The following is a 22,133-nucleotide window of genomic DNA, read 5'->3' on the forward strand; positions in this document are numbered from 1 at the left end:
GGATTGACTTTGCATGGCACCCATGAGATGAGCTCTCATCAGCATGGCAAGGACCCGTCCAACCGTCTTGAGGCGCCACTGAACCGAATGTCCCATCCTAGACACCATCTGGCGGAACAGAAGTCCCAGCAATAATACATAGTCGTTGAGGGGCAAACCATCTCAGAGAACGACAGGGTCGTTGTCACCCTTCGTAGTAATTATTGTCTTATCAGTCCGCGTTGCTTGAAGCAGATTTGGTGAAGTGATCCAGCATGCTGCCATTAGGAGGCTATCACACCCTCAGAGTCCCAGGCTAATATCATATGGTCATCCACACACCCTGCTTGCCTACCAGCACATATGTACAAGAATGTGCAAGACAGCATCTGGTTTAACCCATTTTTAGGTCGGAAAGTGAAATATATGGTCGTTCTCTGTCTGTAATGAGGATTATTAGCCCTGCGATACAATTGTACAGGCCGAAAAAAAAAATTGCCGCTTGCGCCAGTTGCCAAAAGTTCAAAGACCCTTTCTGATGGGGCGCTTGCTTGAGTCGTCAAGTTGTACTTGACCCATTGTGGTCGCGACCAATTGGACTAGTCCTCAAACTAACAACCTCATAACATCTGAAAAGACTAGCGCCTCCGATCGGCTCAATGGCTTGAAGCGTGTTGGTACCTTCAATGTGAGCACCGCACTTCAGATGTTGCGGTACCAAGTGGAAATTATCCACCGACTTACCATAATAGTTTGTGGTGGACCCTGAAAAGAGCCCAAGCACGTCAACCAAGTGATGTCAACCAATTCCCTCGTTGACTGAGATTTCTCTCTCTCAGTTCCCGATCTCTCCATGTCTCTTTTGGCTGTCCGAACACTTGCTGCAACTTTATTCCCTCCTGTGCCTGGTTGGCCCCTGTGCCACTGCCGACCAGAGCTTTAACGTTCCTGTTAGTTCATAGTCATTCCACCGACCGGAGACAACTGATCCTCGTGTGGTTGTAAAATGTACTCTGTAGTCTTGGCCTTAAATTCCAAAGGTTGCTGCCGTCAAATATCTCCCTAGTTATCTCGCAAAGCTGGCCGCGATTCTGCTGACCATTGCTGATTGGAAATCTGTAGCAAAAATAGACACTTTGATCAATTCTGAGACATCAGCCGGAAAATAGCGGTCGCCTATGGAGTACGGGCTGCACTGGTCCAGTTTTGGCAACCCGGTTTGTCTCCGAAGCTACGGGACGGTTAGGGATGTTTCCACGGTCCGTCATAGTTGAGTCCAACGGGCCACTTTCGGCAAACCAACTCAGTGTACATCAGATAACGGTGACAATGACCTGCTTTCAACCTGCTGAATAATTTAGCCATTCACGAGTATCAGCGAACCGGCATACATTGGAAGTCAGCCTACGGCGTACCAGAAGCATGCTTACGCATCATACCTGACCCGAAGTTGTTGCTACCCCAGATATCACCAGCGAGAGCAAGCTTGGTGACTCGTGATCATCCCGTCAAAGATTTTGGCTGAGTTTCCTAAATGGCGGCTCAGTTTAGGAGAAGCATGTTCTGGAGTAGTGGCCAGTCGTGTCTGGAAAGACTTTGGGTACGGTTCGCCAGCATCGGCAATGATAGAACCTGCTGTGACTGGCAATGCCCTCTCTGGCGCTTTGCCTGGTTGGCTCATCCGGTAGTGAAGTGCAAACTCGGACCCGTAAAGCGATTGTTGCAATTGCGCATCCTGGCCCTTGCAGTACCAAATTTAGATGGTTCTGGTTAGCTTCTTCAGCGGTCCAACTTCGACATAGGCTAGCCTTTGCTTTACCCTTCATGTTTTCAATTTCAATGAAACTCTGCCACTCCACAACAATTCCGAACAATATCTCTCGGGTATAAGAACTGCGGTCCCTGCAAAAGGATGGATCTCGACTTTCAGGCAAAACAAATCGCGTGGCTACCTGGCGGATCTAGGTTAAAAAACATCACCAGTGATGGCGATTGGCTCATAACGTACCCACCTCCGGGTCGACAATGAACGGACAACTCCTCCTCCGCCATACCGAGTAGCATTGTAGCTGGGGCGATGTTCGTTGGCGTGGTGAAACTGTGTGAAATCACATGGAGCGTAGAGCACTCTGCGAGAAGTTGGTTCCGGTACAAGACGAAAAGCAACGACTGCATTGTCTCCCACTTGTACCAATTTCGAACTTCGGTGAGTTCAAGAGCCAAATGAAGACTGTCGCTGTGTCGTCCAGCTGCTCAGCAGCCTCATCCGGGTTCATGTCAAGCTGGTGGCCTGGTGGCGGGTCATGCAGACATCCAACGTGGTGCATCATGCATCAGCTCATCTGCCCTGCCAAAACTTGGCCAATCCCATTGCATGAAGGGCAATATAGCTGCCACACCCTGCATATTTCGGACCCTGGCCGTTGATCGAGGCGGTCTGCCACATCTCTCTCGACATCCTTTGTAGAAGTTGAGTTAGATCGAGGACGGCCGTTGTCGGCAACAGGTCTGTGGAGAGATGCATTGAGGTTGTAATTAATACATTGGACTGCCAATGGCGCATGTCATTGTCAAAGTAATGCTGAGATGGTATCCGCATCAAAAAATGTCTTCTGGTAGTTTGCCGGCCGGGTTGGAATTAATCTGATTGTAATTTCATGAGAAACGCAGAGTCTGAATCACGTGATGGACCGATATTCCGGAGTTTGGCACGATCAAGGAGAAAAGGAAAGAGTACCCAAGTACAATAATATAGCAGGGCAGGAACTAGGATCAATGTTATGCCTGCAAGTGGACAGCAAAGTCCTCTAAACGTCTGGTTGGACTTGCAAAGGTTTGATTGTGAAACTTCCACCTTCTCAGCCTTTACTCACCCCAAAGCAGTCAGAATTGACTATCTATCTCACACAATTCTCAAGGGACCAAATAAGCCCTCATTTTCCTGTATCAATTAACAGAGTGCATAGAGCATGAACTGTCCCGATGCAGGCACGACTACAAGTCTTCTCTATTCACGCATATCTACCCCGAATTCCCACCTAGTGGCATTATTTTGCACTTTTCTTCTCAAAGCCCAACAGCCTGCGGCCCTTCAAGGGTCTGTGGCATAATAAGATAACCTCGCACAGGCAACTCAGCATGATATAGAGAGTACAAGGGCAAGTGTTTGAAAGATGTCGTCACACAACATGATCAACGGGTCTACAAAACCCCGCAAACCCGTCCCTACACCATCTTTTGAGCCAAATTTGCTTTGTATCTTTCTGGCCCATGTTAACCAACGTGTCAATTACGGGATTATTTTATCTCTAGCCCAGTGAAATATCCAACAAAGTCGACATTACCAGAGGCAACCCCGGCAAGCGAACCCAAACCAACAGTCTGCGCCGGATGATATATACCTCTAACTGCCTGCTTGCCTAAGATCCTAGGTACTTTGTAGGTATTCACCAACACAACAAAGCATACCCTGTACAACGGACATGCAATGTAAGTTACTGTACGCATCACCACTTACCAACCAAACCCATATCCCCTCCCACCTCAAAATACAAACCCAACACTCCGCCAAGAACAAAGTAAACCCAAAATTCCCACATCCAGTAACCAGTCAAAGACCCTTGACACCAACCAACACTCACCCAGTCGGACCACATCCTCGTACTGCAGGCTCAAGCTGCCGAATATGCAGGCCACGGCCGCATTTGGCCACCGACCTGATGCACTAACCCTTGCCTGATCCATGGGGGTGCAGAAGGCGACAAGGGAAAGAGACAAACCTCTCGAACATTCGGGGGTAGAGCTTCTCGTGGTACTGAGTACATGGAACCAACGACCGTGATCACTTTCCAACTTTGTATTATAGGCGAACTAGTTATTGGTTACAATTGGCCTTTATCGATTTGAATATTGATTGAGGAGATGTAGCAATGGTAATCATATCGTGCCGGTTGGGGTCGTCTTCAGACTATGGACTGTTGACACCAATATTCGCCTTTGGACTCAAGGGAAATCAACATTATCATGTTCACCAACGTCAATGGGCACAGGGAGAGGGAGCTATATGCGGTCGCCGTAGTTACAACTCATATATCAACACTCGTACGATGCGTAGTTTCATGCATTTATTGTGTAGCTAGCTACATATTAGCAGAATCGCCTGCCGCTATATACGTACAAAGATGGGTCGCGCCATGTGTCGTGGTAATTAGTCTTATTTCACGCCTCTCCGCCACCCCCGTATGTCTAGCGAGCCTTGTCCCTCCTCTTTTCAACGAATTACAAGCGACAATCGGGGATAGCACTGGTATCATAACGAATGATGCGACAAGACGAGAGGGCAGGGGAAAAAAAAAAGAGAAAGCCTATGCCTGGCTAGAGTCTAGGATGCAGGAAAGAACAGAACGCGCAATCGCAAGATATGATCCGAAATATGTCCAAACACAGAGATGTCGACGCCAGGTCATGCCTTGTGCTGAGCAAATACCACCACCGTCGAGTCATTGAGACTCAAAAGTGAGGGACATTTGGAGATAAACGAGATGAAGAGAGAGACGAGAAAGATGTTCGGAGAATGAGTGCTGACTTTCTTAGATTCTATGCCTCGTTGTGGCATAAGGCAAGTCGTACTCCCATGATTTGAAGGTTCCGCAAAGACCGAAAGGACGACGAAGATCTTCAAAGATCGGGGGAAGTCATGATTCATACAACAGGAAGCCGCGCGGCCAGCATTGCGAGCATGGTGTGGTACGAAACAAATGAATGGGCGTACCTTCACCAGGTCATGAAAATGTATGTAAAAGAAGGCGAGTCGTCAAAACTTCGATCGCGAGGGGCAGCATGCCTTGCTTAAACCCGAGATTGATCCCCAAGGTTGAGCCAGCTCATATCAGACGTGGATGCCATTGCCAACTGCGGCTGCTTGCTCACGCCTGAAGGGGGCGTCGACCCCGAAGCGCCGCCAGGAGCTTCTGAACCCCTATACGAGGCTGGCCCGTATGCGCTGCTCGGGGCGCGATTGGCACCCCACGGCTTATTGGCCTCCTTGGGATCCCATATCTCATTGATACTTTCCGGGATGCCGCTAGAATACCCTGAGGATACTGGAGAAACAGGTCTCTCAATCGTCCCTGACATGCCTTCTGTGAAAGGCATCTTGCTCGTATATTGGGCAACCACCGGACTGCCAGAATTAACACTGTTCACAGCAGGTCGCCCTTCAAAATTCAGTGGAGGTACCGTTGCAGAGTCTTGTGTAACTCTAGGGTTGTTGGTTGCTTCTGAGTAACGAGAACTCTGTTCAGATGTCATGGTGTTTCGTTTTCCATTGCCAAACCCAAGGATTTGGAGGGCACTACCACCAGACCAATATCGATTCCACCCGGAGCTTCGACGCATACCGTCACTGGCTTCCATGGGACCGTTCCGGGGACGCGGCTCTGCTACCGATGGGGCAAATGCTACGCCACGCTCATCATGAGCCTGTAAAGCGGGATGCACCATACTCTGAGGAATAGGCTTGCTGATTGTGCTTTTGAATTGCTTGTGCAAAGAGCTTACAGAGCTGCGAGCAGTATCATTGCTTGGTTTCCTGGTCAATCCAGACTTCTCTTTATTCATCCGTCCCATGAGAATGGCAACAGAGGAATATGATTCAGCCGATGCCTGTGGCCGGTGTCCTCTGAGATGTCCTGCGGCAGAGAACGTGCTCTTGTTGAAGGTTGACATGTCTTTTTCTTCTGATGGGGTATGGCTTGGCCGGCCTGCCTCCGTGTGGCCAAGTTGCTTCTTGCGCCGCCGAAGGAGAAGCAGAATGAGACCAAGCAGTGCAAGGAAGCCCGCAATGGAACCCAACGTAATACCGAGAATGGCATTGGAACTTGGTCCTGAGTCCTCTGGCTTGTCGGGCGGTGGAGGCAAAGTTCCCGCTGCGGTGGAAGTAACCGCAGCCGAAGACGTGGTAGAAGTTGATGTGAATATCGTAGAGGTGGAGGCTGCTGAAGAGGTTGTAGAGGTGGTCGAGAGAACTTTTTGTTCGCTGCTGAAGAAGGAAGTAGCGTTGATCCAGCCATTGTTTGTTGCGTCAAAAATGGCAATAGGGCTGTCATCGTTGCCGCCGGAAAAGATGACCGTGCCATTGGGCCCTTCAGCCATGGCAAAATTTTCCCTTGTTTCCTTCGGTGCTAAAGTTGAGTTGTACTGTGGCCAATTGTCTGCAGTCTGTTGACGCTTGTCCTCTGATGAGATACCGAGATGGCGGGATGTGATAATTTTTGAATTTGTCATTGGCTTTCCACTTGCATCCTGCAAGACGACCCGAGAAACTTTGTTGGGTGATTGGCTCATGTCGAACAATATCAGGCTCTTCAACTGATCCTGCCCGGAGACGACTATTCCTTGTATTGACTGTGTGTCCTTTTGAATAGGCTCAGCCAAACTTATGTCGGTGTATCGCCAGTTACCTCCAACACTATACCAGTACACCTTGGTGCTGTCAGCACCGTGGCCGCCTCCAACCATAACAACATCGGCAACGGTGGCCTTGGTAAGAATCGGTCGAAGGCTGGCCGGGGGTTTATTTGGTGCCTGGACCGCCGGGGGTTGGCTGACTGTGTAGGGTTCTGAAGCCTGGATGATAAAGGTGTCTGCCGACGGGCCGGACTTTCCATCTTGGTTGCCGCCGAATACCATGATTGTGTCAGTTGCTTCGATATATGTGGTTGAGTGCCATTGTCGGTGTTTGGTGACCATATTTGTCGGTGTGATTGTCGTCCACTTTCCAGTCGAATACGTATATTTTTGTAAGCCAGGATAGGCGTCGGAGTCTGCCTGGCCACCGACCACGAAGAAGGCGGGATCAATATTTTTCGGTTTGGCACTGCCAACACAAGTTGCACCAGTTACCTTTACGCCAGTGTCGAGTGTCTTCCATTTCGCACCGTCCTCGAGACGAATGGACATGAAGCCTTCAGGTGAGTATGAGTATAGTGTGCCATCATATACGACGGTGCACGAATTTTTCAACGACTTTGGGGGTTTGGGGGCCGGCATTTTTGCTGTTGTCCTTGCTTGGAGGGAACAGGCAACGCCAACTCAAAATTTCACCTTGTCAAATGGGATCCTTTCATAGCATGACGACAGTGAAGCCAGCACAGCACAATCAACTGATCCAATGTCCACAAAATGCGCGCCAAAAGCTGGGCTGCGGTTACCCGTCTAGTCCACGACGCGTTAAAAGGCAGAACTACTGGTAGTCGTTCCAAGCCCAGTTTCGGGATGAATCAGCGATACCGTGACACAGGTCGCTACGGCCGAAGAAAGAAAGTTGATCTCGCAAGGGGATGTGCGAGTAGAATAGAAGTCGATTCAGCGCCTTGCGCTATGAAGTCGTATTCAGACCAAGGACCCAACCAAGAGATGAACTGAAAATGTAGGCCAGTAGATTCGGGTTCCTGTAGAGGTCGTATTCGTTGCGAGTTTGCGTCGTCTAGACGGCGAGTTGCCAGCAAGTTTCGATATTCGTCGAGCGTTGATGCAGAAGAAGGAGAGAGAGAAAATAACCAGATGGCTGGATTCCGGGCGGGAGTGCTGCTTGGCTGTAAGAAGTTGACTGCCACGAGAATATCAAGTCAAGGAGTCGGCACACGGCTGCAATTCAAATGCATCAACGACAAACAAGGAAACGGCATACGAAGGAACGAAAGGTGAAAATGAAAGTCAGGCGGCAACAAGACCAGCTGCACGACGTGTCAGAAGAAAGGAACAGACAGTGATAGGGGGTGAGGAGTGTGAAGGTGAGGACTGGATGGAGGTGAAAATGGCAGGATGGACAATAGCTGGGGCAAGCTGGGATGGGGACAAGACCAGGTCACATCAGACCAGCAGAGACACACGACTGACGAGACACGACAGGAACGAGCGGCCAGGAGAGACATCCAGTCAGTCAGTCACCCACTCCATGGTCTGTGGTCTGTGGTCTGTGGCCCGTAGTCTGCTGTCAATCGGCACCAGATTGGACGGATGCTTCTGACCCTAGCAAAAGACGATGGACTAACCAGACGGCTGGAGACTGGTCTGGTCAAGGTCAACGGTGCTATAACGGGCAGAGGCTAGTGGACATGGAGTGGTCGGCCAGCTTCCCAACCCAGGCACAGGCACAGGCACAACACAGGCCCAGGCACAGGCACAGGCAAACAGTTCCAGTCAGCCAGTTACAGGGCCAGGGCTGCGGTACTAGGGCCACGCAGACTGACATGGACCGACTGGACTTGACACCACCCGGGGACCGGGGGGCTTTGATGTCTGGCTGGCTCGAGAAGGCGGGCATCAGTGGTCGTCGACGGTGACGGGGATTTGATCCAATATTTCGGGCCCCACCCGAGTTGTCCAGGTCTAGAGGCCTTCAATGTTCTTCATGCATCCTGAGCTCTTGGGTTGAGTCGTCCGTCGATGTGCTTAATTGCCCATTTGGTGCATATGAATGACCATCAATAATCTATCCTCCCTCTGTTACAGTACATGATACTACCCGATGAATTCTTTTGTTACGCAGCTCCCCCAACTCTGTATGCAGGGTCCCATTGAAAGTCGTTGCGGACGAGGCCACAGACGCCAGACTGCCAGACTTTTCCTAGCCACCGGAACCTCAAACAAGAACCACAGACACGAACTCACCATCCACTAGACTCTCATGCACGGCAGGCCTTGATTCTCAATGCAATGTCAATACGCTGTGTGGTCCGGTGCGGGGAGTACGACATCTCAACATTAGACATTGCACAAGACGGAACTAGACCGCCTTGAGCAAACATGTCAACTGCTGGTTGACGAAACGAGTGAGCTATCGCAGCAGAAACCGCCAGTCTTGAGGAGATCATGTTTCTCACCTCAGTCGCCAGGACGGCCCACTGGGAGCTGATCGAAGTGGAAACCCAGCGAGACGTGCGGCAAGTACCTTTCATCTGCCCATAGAGATATCAACTTGCACCACGAACCATCCAACATCAATAGCCTTCCGTCACTTCCATTCAGCATCTCACCAAACATCAACTACTATTTGCCGTTTTGTATTTGAGCTGGGGAGCTCTCTCCAAAAGTGTCGCCCAGAGGGCCAATCAACACGAATGTGCGACGTTCCATTCTGGGCGCGAGCCAGCGCCGAGCCCCAGGCGATGAAAGTCCCACATGACGACACGGTACCCAGCATTCCGACAGCTTATCGAACAATGGTATCGTATTCTTTTGGCTCGGTGTACATACCTGTTCCTGGTTGAACTTCCATTGGTGTTGTTCCTGCGGCTGGCTTGCTCCGGTGGCTGGGGTCCCCTCTCCTTTCCCATCCAACATCCTTCTCCCACTTGTCCCATTCCCAACCCCTGCTTCCTAGGACTGGGGCTCCCTGCTTGAGCTTTTGCCTTTTTCTGCATGCTGGAAGTAAGAAAAGGGGTCAGACAGCCAGACATTCACACCAATGAGAGTCTTGCGACTTGAGAGGTTGGAGTTGGGTGTCTGCAACTCGTGCGACTGAGTGCCTTGCGTACTGTCACCTGCAAGCACAGAACGTCACACCACTCCGTTCAGAATGTGTTGAAAGAGTTGGTACTGTCACACTCTTCCACCACCTAGGCATGCTGGATACCGTTGGCAAAACTGCCGGTTCAACCTTGGTGTTTGAGTGCTTTCCTCGGCAGATTGTTGCACCAACGGAGCAAACAACATGTTATGATACTTCTTTCGTGACAATGTCTCATTCAGCAAAGTTTTCAAATTATGCGCAGCCTGTATTTCGACAACTGGTCCATGGTACTCTGCCAGTACTATTGATTGAGCTTGCCGTCCTCCCCGCTCAGCGTTTTTATCTTATTACAATTCTCTTTTTTGTTTTTCTCTTTCCTTTTTAGGTTGGTCCATGCACTGTTCCCGAGGCACGGTGATCGATGTCTGTCATAGGGCTTTAGACATGTACACCAGGTCCACAGCAACCCGATACAAAGTGCTGTCTCTGTGCTGCATGCGGACGGACGATGGTCTGTGTCAAAAACGACAAACCGCCTCCCTTTGAAGCATGGCCCGTTCGACCTGTCAGTCTGTGGCACAATGGCTTCCAGTTGTGGTTGCGCAGCCCGCACCGTCAATTCATCAACGAACTCTTATATTTACCTGTCATATGGAGAAAACTGGCCACATACGGGGTAGACTGCCCAGGGCCATTTGGAACATCATCATCACATTACGCAATATCTTGCACAGCCATTCCTGGTCCCAGTGGGAGAGTTACAGTTTACTTCTTTGTCACATCATGCATCTCACGTATTGTGGTCTCGGTTCAGGCACGATCATGCCAAAAAGGATACATAGGTAGGGCCAACAGGTCAGAATAACTAACTAGCAAGGTGGCGCGAATGTCTTGTCTCGATGTCGTCCAAACACGCACCGGAAAAGCAACGATAGCTGCATGACAACACGCGATGCATGACAGACCGTTGACACGAGGTCCACGATGTTCCAAAGAGAACAAAGACGGTGACTGGTATCCGGTTGCGATGGGAGCACAGAAGAGGGTACCAACGCACAATGCACTTCACAATACCCAGCCACACAACCGCACTCTCAGACATCTCGATCTCGGTGCCCAAAAAAATGGGCCAATCTAGGACATAACAAAATCTGTTGAACCTCCTACTGTACTGTATCGGCCGACCTGAGAAACAGAGGGAGATTGTGATGGCTGACTGTGTCGTCATGGTGGTGGTCCGATAAATGAGCATTTGGAACTGGCTTGCAACCAAGAAGTGAGACGCAGCTTCCAGACGCAGATGAGCCAACCAAGAGGCTCGACGACCATCAATGAGCATCCAGATGTTGACTGATTGACGGGGAGTCTTGCGCCGGTGCATCGAATCCCTGGCCGAACGTTGAACCCTGGCACTATGTCCCACTGAAAGTTCCACTTGCCCTGCCGCCTGCACACAGGCTGAAACGCGCTAACTGATGATGCGCCTGGGCGACCGGGGCCGGCACTGACTGGGGTCTGCTCAATGTCAATGTTCATGTCATTGTCATGAACTTGGCGTCGAGTCCAGCCGAGTCGAGTTGAAGTGTCTGGTTCAATACTGGCAATCAACACTTTGTGCTGTTGTCTACAATTGTCGCCTTTTTGGCAAACGGTGGACATTCATTTGACAACAACATCACGACAATAAACCACGACGGTGTGTTGACGCGCATGCGACACTACGTAATATCAGCGAGACATAAATCTCACCCAACCAGCAAACACATACAGGTCAGACGGGTAGTTTCTGGAGCCCAACGGCATCTCACCTCGTGTTTCTCATTGTTATCAATGTTGCCTCCCATGTCTTTCTCCGTGGTCGACGGTTCAAAAACAAGAGGAATTGACACTGTTGGTGGGCTTCTCACCCATGTAAGCCCAGATATCGTGTGATGAAGGACAGGGCATAGCAAACTCATTATAACAAGGACTGGTTTCGATGCATCCTGTCCAGCACTGTCCAATGCTGGACTATTTATTCTGCCCAAAAAGCCACGGAAACAAATTGACCAGCCCAGCATCCTAGCGGCGAACTGGCGACATGGAAACCACTCACTGATCATCAACCAGGCAAGCCTGGCCCAGGCTGCGCTTGTCGATGCGGAGGTACTGTATGTATTGTAACCCACGAGGGTCTATCAATAGCTTGCTTCAGGTGCGTGCCTTTATTGCTACCCTTTGAGTGGTTGAGAGAAAAGGCTCCCATCCTCATGTCCCCGTTGACTTTGGGTGAGATCATCCATCTCTCCTTCATAATAATGAGCCAAGTCCAGTCTGGTATTGTAAGTGTGTGCAATAGTAAGTCCGTAATGGTGGTTCTTTGTTCACTTTGGGGTAAAGAACTGCCCGGGAAGCAAAGTGCGAGAAAACAACCCGCAGGTGCTTGATGCCTATGGACGCTACCGGCTCATTTCTTTTGTTTCTTAGTTGATGTCAATTTTTCTTTCTTTTGTATAGAGTACTGATAAGTACAGTACAGTACCCCGCAGCAACAATTCATCAATAGTTTGCCGCACAAACATCGAGGCAACAACCGTCATGAGACGACGAGTGTCTGTCGTGCATGGATGTTCCCAGAAAATGCTTCGTCGCGGGGAAAACAATTTGTGAGGGCGAGGAAGATCTCTTGTTGCAGAATATGCGTAAGAACCACCCCAGCGGACAAGTGACTGAATCAGGCAAGCCAATTATTCGAACCATGTAATAAGTATCAACGGAACCCGACTCTCCTTCTCACTGCAACCGGCCGTGTAAGATGCCAAGCCCGTGACCGTCTATGCAACTCATTCTTGACACTGCAGTATTACGTTGGGGGCGAGCTAAGTATTGTAATGGATGCTCTCTGTCCCTTTGCTCGAGCTTCCATATGCAGTCGCAAACGGTTTTTCAACATGAATCGGTTCGCATCAGACCCCAATAAACCCCCGCTTCGTGGCTCATGGCCTTGGCGCCGAATTGCCAGCCACCACGACAGATTCAGGTCACCCTCTGGCCCTGGCTCTCCTTCATTTCGATTTCCCCAAGACCAGACCTGAACTGACCTGACCTGCCCTTTCGCCCTTGCCAAGAGCCATCTATCCATAACACTGTTGTTGCTTCTTCCATTTGATGTTCTGCTCGAAAACACAAAGAGCAGGTGAATCATAACATCTCATTCAAGGGAGGACGGCCCCAAGCCAAGAGCCGTCGTGTCTGAAACTTTCTCACGGCACTAAATGAACTTGCTCGCCTTCCCAGGTCGCTAGCCAAGTCCTGACTAGGTGGTTAGATTTGTGAATGGACTTGGAAGCTAGTCGGTCTGTCATCACGCACCCTATACGCGCGCGGTTCTGTGTCCTCGTAACTGTGTGATTGGACATTTTGATTGGTTGTAGCTTGGCACACTAGATGGTGAGATAGTCCGTACAATTTGATAGTGAGATATGGCAAGTATACTGGGAATTGTTATAATTGGTATTAATGGGCGCCTACTGCGGCGTTGGCGATAATTCCGAGGCTTGTATTGTGATCAGTGATAGATACTGGCACACGAGGGAAGGTGGTGATATTTTTCAGTTGTACTTCTGGTGCATCACAACCACTTGGTGTTCAAGATGCCTTGCTACCATGGATATTAAATTATTTACAATTCACATTCACATTGATGCATATAAATACAGAGACCCATACTACGCAATATATTGATCACTCTGACGAAAAGGACACCAATATTCATTCCAATTTAGTTGACAACATCTCCAATCGACAAACTACCCTACACCAGTTTTACTCAAACCAGGCATCATTCTGCACTATTCGGCACAGCTCATCACTCATCTGTAGACTTTTGCCCGTCAATGATATTGATTGAATCTTATCGCGGGCCACCAGTAACTAGTCATACAGTCGTCATTGCGACGCAGCAAACAACAGAAGCCACTTCACGCCAATGCTAACCCAACCATGCCAAACTCCCCGATAAATCATGTTGTCAGACAAAATAATTGCATCCCCTAACCATTCTATGCAGTCATATCATGCTTCCACCCCCCCTCATCCCCATTTCCGCCTATTTGATATTCACGGAGCACATGCCTTGTTTGTGAATAAGTTGTTTGTTTTGATACACGGTACCGCCGTCGTTTACTGAGGTGGCGCGGCGAACGCGTCCGGTGGTAACTGAGCCTGTAGCTGGTTAGCAAGTTGTTACTGCGATTGCAGGTTAAGACGGATAGATGTACCTTTTTCTCGTTGAATATCACCAGGGCCTTGTCAAACTCCCACCCAACTTGGGACAGACACATTTCCGAATACTGAGGGACCATGCCTGTTTGTTTGCACAATTCAGCAATCATTGCCTGATGCTGATTGTTGGTGTTGTCGTTGCTCCCCGCCGGAGGTTGATTTGGTGCGACAAAGACGTTTGGCAGCGGACTGAATGCTCTCAGTGACAACAAATCACTGACAACTCGAATAGGTCCCTTGCCGGGCTGACCAGGGCCAAGGACAAAGGTCCGCGAAAAGCTTCGCTTGCCGACCGCTGCCGTCTTTTGATCGTATTCTTCGAATTCTCCATGCACTGAAATGATCAACCCATCCACGCCCAACCTGTTCTGGCCAGTTGGGTCGGCAAGACCCGGCAGTGGATGGCAGTCCATGATGTACTTGCTGAGCTCGTCCTTGATATTGGGGTGTTTGGTCGGCGGCAAACCTTTCCACAAGTCGTGGATGACGCTGGCTCCCTTAAAGAGCCGCTGAACTCTGGCATTTTGATGCGTGATCTTGACCAGGTTCCGAGAGAACTTGATGTAGGAGCTCCATGGCATTGGAGCGGGGGCATCTGTGTCCCTAACCGACTGTGTGTCGATCGCTAGTGAGAATTGACTGCCATCGTCATATAGCCTGGATGCCAGCCCTTGCCGATCGTTGTCGTAAGCAGTGAAGAATTCTAGGAGAAAGTTCTCACCAATGCCATTCACATCGCGGAAGTCTGGACCGCTCTGCGGGATAGGCTTCGGCTTTGATGCCGCTTCTTGTTCCGCTATTTGTTGAGCCGTGCGAAGTTGTACGCCGTTGACGTCCTGGAGTTTAGGAAACCACTGCAGTAGTGTCGGTTTGTAGTTGGAGTCCGCCGTTTCGATAGGATTTCCTGTCATGTATATAGTTTCCAGGGCCTTGAATTTACCCTTCCACTTTTCAAGTGCCGCCATGTTGGCTATTTGATTTCCGCTCATATCGAGATTCTTCAATTGCGGGAATGTTGTCGCCACTGATTCAACTTGAGAAACGTCATCAATGCTATTGTTCGCGAGACTGATGCTTTCAATCGCTTCGCGTTTCTCCGTCGCTGTCTTGAATAACCCATCACAGATTGCCATGAGACCCTTGAACGTTTTGAGAGCGCGATCTCGGTTCTCGAACATGCCCATCGTGACGAGTTCGGCATCTGATGCAAGTGCGTCGAGTTTCAAGAGCTTATTTGCACCCAAATACCGCTGGCTTAGAATAGCCTGTAGCTTGGCTCTAAGCTCTTGGGTCTCCTTGGACTCTGTTGCTTTATTCTGATATGCTAAATCCTCCGTGGACTCAACAATCTCCAGTTGCGCGCCGGCAAACGTGAAGGTGTTGAGTTTCAAGATTTCGTCTGCATCCTCTTTCGCGGCACCAACAAAGACGTAATCCCCAACCATGTGTGACTGCTTTCTGTTAGCCGGTAACTCTACAAGATGATAGCTTTTGGAACTGGGGCCGGGTTAAGCGAGTGCTTAGTTGGGACCTGTGTCTCAACGAAGATTTAATCGTGTTGAAGCCGTCCGTGCGCAAGCATTCCAGCTTCTCTCTAATTGATGGCGCCCTGTGTCTTGCGTTAATGGCCGACATACCTTTTTTATCATAATTTGTCGTGCTTGTTTTCCTGTGGTGAATGATGATGCTTTTCTTTCTATGAAGGCCAACAGATCACTAAGTCCACCGTCTTGATTACTCGCTGCTTTACTCTGCTTCAAACCATGGACACGGAGAAAGTGCAAATTGGCTCCCTTGCCTTTCGCCCTAGTAGTGCGCCCCGAGCTGGCCGCAGAAACCCTGGAAGCAAGGCTAGAACCATCATTTCCTTTCAGATGCTTCAAAACGGTCTGGGCGGCTGTTGAAATGCCTCGAGGGTTTTTTCCCGGGCCAGACTTTGTTGGTCGTGCTCTGGGGCCTTTCGTTTCGGTTGTGGCTGACTTTGTAGGTCGTTTGCCGACAGCGTCCATGTCAAGGTCGCCATCCATGTCGGTTCTGGTGACACCTGCTCTCTTCTTCTGTACACCTCCTCTTGTAGTTGTTTTTGCTCCAGTGGTAGCGCCTCTGTTTGCGCGTTGAGCGACGCCGGCGCGAGGACCTCGTGGAGCCATTTTGTAGAGTTGTGAGGGGCAAACGAGAGGCAACGCGTGATTGTTTTTCGGCGTGAAGGCTTGTAGCAACCTTGGAAGCAGCTGGTGTCAAGAACGATCCTAAAGGATTTGATCACCTCTGAAAAGGCGCACGCGCGATTCGACAACCAGGTGACCGGGTTTTTATGTTGTTGTTTGTTTGTGGGTTGTTATGTTTTTATCGAACACTGTCAAGGTTTGAAGTGTTGGAAATCACCGATGAAAGGCCCTAGATCAATAGAGATGGAATAAAGCAGAGAAGCAGTGGCGCTCAGAGACAAAGGAGACTTCGTGTCGACAAAGAAACGAACTGGCTTGTGGCAGCTCGTGGAAGCAAAGTTGTTGTTCGGGTCGCAAACCGTATCGACCACTGCAAAGGAGGGTTGAATGCTGTTATGAATGCCTCGAACTCAACGATGTGACACCAAACTATGGGCCGTGCATGCGTTGCGGTTTGCGACTGGCGAGTTGGTTTGGAGAGAAGAAATTGAAGGAGTAGGGAACAAGCTCTGATGGAGTTGGAGAAGGTTTGGTTTGCAGAGTGACGTCCGATCGCGCCCCACTTTTCCTGTTCAATGACAACCAGGCATCAGCAGGCACCAAAGCAAGCCTGAATCAGCCTTATCATGCAAGCATGAAGTGTTGTGGCATTGGGGTGGGAGACTCATGACACTGCCCTGACCAGAGTCTTCAATTAATGATTGCATGAATTACACAAGGCATTGAAGTTGCTCCATGTGAACTGTTTTTGGGGTTTAATTGTCAGTATCCGAAGTCACGTTGACCACGTGGCGGCAACTTAACACCTGAAAGACAGTCACGTGATATGGTTCCTCTTTCGCGTGGCACTCGTGCCTCCGGATCCGACAAAGCAGACGCGTGTGTGATTTGGGTCCAATAACTACCTGGTCACTCGTCATCGTTGGCGCTGAGATACACGAAATCTGCGCGTGAATGTATCTTACTGATGTATCTTGGCTGAGATGCGCCTCAGAAAAGGAAAGCTCTCGCAATAAGCCAAATCCAAAAGGTGTAAAAGTGGCTCTGATTGGTGTCACCAACAATGGACGGTGATGAGTTTGGGGATGATTTTGCAGATGAGGACTTCCTTGAGGCATTGGATCAGGTTTCCTCATCTAATAAAACTCAGATTGTTTCACAGCAGTCGCCCACTGACACCTCGTTCTCAAAACAGCCTTGGAAAGACCCCAGAGCCCTAGCAGCCGCAACGCAAGAGCTTGACGACCTGCCCTCAGATGCCTTTTCGTCCCCCGAACCGGAGCAGGCGACTTCTATACCAGCAGCTCCAACATCCAGAGATGCGGCACGTGGGCCTAGGCTTCAAAACGGCCTGACTAGGACATCATCGGGAAGCTTTCGCCAGACGACACTTTGGGGGACAGAGATTCGTGAAGATGCGCCTTTCCAAACACAAAATCCAAACCAGAGAGTCTTTCGAGCAGATCTTCCGCGCGAGGAACAAACTCATCACGACATAGACAAGAAAGCGATGGAAACTTGGGTGTACCCAACAAATCTGGGGGCGATTCGAGATTACCAGTTCAGCATTGTCAAGAACAGTCTGTTCAACAATACTCTAGTTGCGCTGCCTACAGGCCTGGGCAAAACATTCATTGCCGCAACAGTCATGCTCAATTTCTATCGATGGACAAAATCGTCCCAAATTGTTTTCGTGGCCCCTACGAAGCCCTTAGTTGCCCAGCAAATAGACGCCTGTTACAACATTGTTGGCATCCCGCGCTCTCACACGACCTTGCTGACAGGTGACATCCAGCCAGCTCTACGTGTAGACGAGTGGGAGAAGAGGCGGGTATTTTTTATGACGCCGCAGACACTACTGAACGATCTCTCCCATGGATACGCAGACCCGAAAAATATTTCCCTTCTGGTGATTGACGAGGCACATCGGGCTGTTGGCGAATATGCGTATGCTAAAGTTACAAAACTTATACGGAGATTTTCCAAGAGTTTTCGTGTCTTGGCGCTTACTGCAACACCAGGCTCAAAAGTTGAAACAGTGCAGGAAGTCATCGACAACCTAGGCATTTCTCATTGTGAAATTCGAACGGAAGAGTCAATTGATATCAGGCAATATGTTCACCAGAGAAATATCGACCAGATGGTTCTTGACCCCTCGGATGAGATGAATCTTGTCAGCGAGCTGTTTACGGAAGCTCTGAAACCGCTGGTTGACAAACTCAGCTCCCAAAATATTTACTATGGTCGAAATCCGATGGCAATGACGACGTATGGATTAATACAAGCACAGAAAGAGTGGTTTACAACCCGGGGGCGTCATGCAAACCAGGGTGTACAACATATGATGAGGGCAATCTTCAGTGTGCTGACCGGTCTGGCACACTCGGTCAAACTGCTCAACTTTCACGGAATCAAGCCGTTTTTCGACAACATGACCGATTTTAGAAGTGAACAAGAGGGAAAGGGCGAGAAGGGATCGAAATATAAACGCCAAATCATCGAACACGCGAGTTTTCAGAAAATGATGGACCATATATCGCGTTGGCTGAAGACAGATGGCTTCGTGGGCCACCCGAAGCTGACTGCGCTAGCAGACACCGTATTGAATCATTTCATGGACCATGGTGAAGGCTCTGCCACTCGAGTGATTGTGTTCAGTGAGTATCGCGATTCAGCAGAGGACATTGTGCGTGAGCTCAATAAGCACCGACCGCTTCTCAAGGCTAGCGTCTTTGTGGGACAAGCGGACGGCAAGCGAGGAGAAGGAATGAAGCAGGCGCAACAGATTCAGACAATTGAAAGATTCAGAAAGGGTGAATTTAACATTCTGGTAGCTACATCCATCGGTGAAGAAGGTCTGGACATTGGCCAAGTTGACCTTATTGTTTGCTACGACTCGTCTGCCTCCCCGATTCGTATGTTGCAGAGAATGGGCCGAACCGGGCGAAAAAGGGCAGGAAAGATTGTCCTTTTGCTGATGAGAGGAAAAGAAGAGGATCAATTTGCGAAATCTAAAGATAACTACGAGAAGATGCAGAAACTTATCTGCGAAGGAAGTCGATTCAACTTTCGGTTTGACCTGTCGACCAGGATTGTCCCCCGAGAAATTCGACCAGAGGTGGATAAGCGGTTTGTCGAGATACCTGTGGAAAATACGCAGAACCAGTCTCTCCCTGAACCAAAGAAGCGTCGCGCTGCTGCCAAGAAGAAGCCGGCCAAGAAATTCCACATGCCCGATGGGGTGGAGACTGGATTTCAGAAACTGACTTACTACATGAAACCTGGCTCAAAAACAGAACAGTCGACACCAAAGCGGAATCCTGAGTTGGATGATCTTGAAGATATACCTGATCTGAGTGGCGTTATTCTTACTGGTGAACAGCTTAAAGAGCTTGACCGGTCTTACCGCGACTTGCCTTTCAACCATAATGTGGTTGAGGAGACGGATATGCCAAGTATGACTGCGCATCCTGTTCTCCAACGGCAGCTGCGGCCAGTAGCGAAGTTGAAGCATGGAACTCACACTCGACGCTTTGTTAAGCTCTTGGCAAAAATGGGCACTGAACCGGATAGCCTGGTGCGGAAATGTCGGTCTGGGGATGCTAGCAGATTTAAGGAGATTCCGGTCAGTTCATTTGTTGACACCGATGGTGAATCAGAGGCGGATAACGCGTCTGATTCAAACACAAGGAAGCGATCTACCGGTCACAGTGAGAGAACAGGCGCTGGTGATATGGAGCTACCAAAAGGCAAGCGAAGAAAGATAACACCGACTTCTGGAATGGCGGCATCACAACCAGAAGATGACAACGGGGAAGCTCAAGGAGCAAGAGGGGGAGTCCGTAAGAAGGCAAAGAAACCAAGGGGTAAACACAAGAAAAGAAAGACGAAACAAAGAGGGGGCATCAACAGCGATGAACTCGGTGACGATTGCGAACGGGATAGTGATCTCATGGAGAGTAGCGGGCTCGACGATGGTGCAGACCTCTTGGACTTTGTTGTGGCAGACAACCAAGCAACGTCAAGCATGCTCGATTCCCAGGCTACATCACCAACAACAGCTTCCCCTCAGAGCACACCAAAGGCAGCAGCACATAAGCCATTCTACGTTCCTACGAACTTCTCAGCAACACAGGAGAGTGAGGACATGCCCGACTTGGACACACTTGCGGGTCGAAAATCAGGCAAAGGGGCTGATCCAGTGGATGTATCCGACTCAGACCTTGAGGATCTGGCCATGCAACGTCCAGCTCGCGGGAGGCGACAAGTCATCGATAGTGACAGCGACGAGTAACTTTCGGGGAGAGAAGGAGCTGCATTTTTGGCGATGAAATAACGAGCCACACGGTGCAAGGCGCAATGGAATCGGGTAGAAAGGAAATGTATATTATTGCTGAGCTATATAACGACAACATGAGTTGCAAAAACGCAACGTATAACAACAACTTGAAGTTGATATCGCCGGGTGCCGAATCTCGTGACACGCCGAAACCTGAATTCAAAGCAATGTTAGCGCTTAAATTCCCACAAATCTGCCCCTAAGGACCATTGACAGAAGCCGAATAACAAGACTTGAAAACAATAAATCTCTTCAGAAACCCAATGTATAAGCACCACTCCCCCCACCGCACCAACCAGTCCAACAACGAGGATCCTCGCAAACCCCAGCACGCCTGCCCACACACTTGGCGGTGCGCAGGAACAGACGCACCAGTTTGGCAAGTGGCAGCGGGATCAAAACTCGTCGGCGGAAAGCGTAGTTGGTGTCGAAGCCAAGGGGTTGTCCGGCCTTCAAGGAAAATAAGTGAAGGCTTTCTGTACCCGGGAGGTGTCTCAGACGGCTCTTCCTATTATTATGGAGGGTTTGAAAACGAATAACTCATCATGGAGATTTGGATATGCTGGTGTTGTTGTGTAGCGGGTGTACTTACGATTTTGACGTTGGTGGAGGAGAAAGGAAGGAGAGTTAAAAAAAAAAAATAGCACTGCAGTTTTGGTACTGTGGGGGATTGGAAGCTCGAAAAGTGGAGAATTGAGGTTCAAGGCAGCCGTCCAATCAGAGGGTGTGCTTTTTAGCCCGCCTTTGACGTAAGGCACTAAACTGCCTGGACTGTTCGGCTGGCTCAACTGGTTTTGGAGTGGCATCACCCCCAGCTAGCTCCATGTCCCTCCAACGAACGACTCCTCACTCTGTCTCTCCAACACCCGGACCCCTCTTCGCCACGACACAATACATCGATTCGATTTAGCCTGGGTTGCTGGAGTTTGTTTTCTGGCAGTGTGCTCGTATCTTCGCTGCTAGGAGACATATCGACCGACACGAAAGCAATCATGGTTTGCGCCGGCGCAAGGGCCGTTTCGGTCCTCAAGTTCGTAGGGACTGTTTCCTTGGGACTGCTGACGGTATGTGGTCTGCACTGGCTGTGGCTTTGATGCGATGGAATGGGCGGTGATGCGCTCCTTGAGGCATTTGTGTCATCGGGAGCGTCATCTCACCCAGCAAATCTCGCTGCATGTCGAGAACCATTCTGCCAAAACCTCGCCTCAATCTATCAGACTTACAACCTGACTAACCTCATCACAGGGCGTTTCCTACACCGTCTCCAACATCACCCTCCCCAATCTCCTACGCCTTCCGTCATCGTCATCCGCCTCACAGGCCATCAACTCCCTCACCACGAGTCTCAAGACGCCCCTCCTCACACTTACATCCCTCGCCTCGGCACCTCTATTCCTCGCCTTCATCCTATCGCCTCGTCGCTCTCGCCACCCATACCTCCTGTATACATCTGCCCTCGCAGTTCTCTCGACCGTTGTCCCACGTCTCTTGCCACAGGCTGCACCTCGTCCTGCCCAGCAGCAACATGTCCGGAAACCTTCCCCGCGTGCTAGGATGGAAGCCAGCTACGAGGTCTTGGGCGATGTGCATAGTGAACCGGCCAGCGAGGAGGACATCGAGGATATCAACGGGGAGGAAGTGAGGGCCGAGGTGGAGAGTCTTGCCAAGGGGTACTTTGCGCGCACTGGCCTTGCTGCTCTTGGATTTGCCATGGCTGTTGTTGGCCTTTGGGGGGATGGAGCGCCCAAGGCGGCTGTTTATGTCGCCTGAGCAATGTTAGAGTTTGCTGACTGTGGAGTTTTGAGTGTCAATTTATTATTTCGGTTTCGTTCGTCTTGGTAAGGCAGTGTACGTGAACCTTGAAGTGGAG

At 49.9% G+C, this 22,133-nt stretch overlaps 5 protein-coding genes across 5 annotated transcripts; 3 read left to right on the forward strand and 2 right to left on the reverse strand.

Moving 5' to 3' along the window:
• Nucleotides 1-4,827: 4,827 nt before the first annotated feature.
• VFPPC_15139 (pre-mRNA splicing factor CLF1) lies at nt 4,828-7,029 on the reverse strand (the record flags this gene model as incomplete). The annotated part of the gene is made up of 1 exon (XM_018292892.1): nt 4,828-7,029. One exon carries the CDS (start codon nt 7,027-7,029, stop codon nt 4,828-4,830), a length of 2,202 nt encoding a protein of 733 aa, XP_018148551.1.
• A 4,713-nt stretch (nt 7,030-11,742) lies between these two features.
• On the forward strand, nt 11,743-11,919 carry VFPPC_17400 (hypothetical protein; the record flags this gene model as incomplete). Its single annotated transcript, XM_022429112.1, has 1 exon — nt 11,743-11,919. The coding sequence occupies one exon, from the start codon at nt 11,743-11,745 to the stop codon at nt 11,917-11,919; it is 177 nt and encodes a 58-aa protein (XP_022285871.1).
• Nucleotides 11,920-13,654: 1,735 nt separating this feature from the next.
• Nucleotides 13,655-15,906, reverse strand: VFPPC_00437 (mRNA export factor mex67; the record flags this gene model as incomplete). Its single annotated transcript, XM_018280455.1, has 3 exons — nt 13,655-13,696; nt 13,753-15,207; nt 15,394-15,906. The coding sequence occupies 3 exons, from the start codon at nt 15,904-15,906 to the stop codon at nt 13,655-13,657; spliced, it is 2,010 nt and encodes a 669-aa protein (XP_018148554.1).
• A 1,081-nt stretch (nt 15,907-16,987) lies between these two features.
• On the forward strand, nt 16,988-20,218 carry VFPPC_00438 (ATP-dependent DNA helicase MPH1; the record flags this gene model as incomplete). The annotated part of the gene is made up of 1 exon (XM_018280456.1): nt 16,988-20,218. The coding sequence occupies one exon, from the start codon at nt 16,988-16,990 to the stop codon at nt 20,216-20,218; it is 3,231 nt and encodes a 1,076-aa protein (XP_018148555.1).
• A 1,037-nt stretch (nt 20,219-21,255) lies between these two features.
• VFPPC_15140 (hypothetical protein) lies at nt 21,256-22,033 on the forward strand (the record flags this gene model as incomplete). The annotated part of the gene is made up of 2 exons (XM_018292893.1): nt 21,256-21,327; nt 21,509-22,033. The coding sequence occupies 2 exons, from the start codon at nt 21,256-21,258 to the stop codon at nt 22,031-22,033; spliced, it is 597 nt and encodes a 198-aa protein (XP_018148556.1).
• Nucleotides 22,034-22,133: the final 100 nt, after the last annotated feature.

Source organism: Pochonia chlamydosporia, chromosome 1, assembly GCF_001653235.2.
Source record: "Pochonia chlamydosporia 170 chromosome 1, whole genome shotgun sequence".
In the NCBI taxonomy this organism is placed as follows: domain Eukaryota; kingdom Fungi; phylum Ascomycota; class Sordariomycetes; order Hypocreales; family Clavicipitaceae; genus Pochonia; species Pochonia chlamydosporia.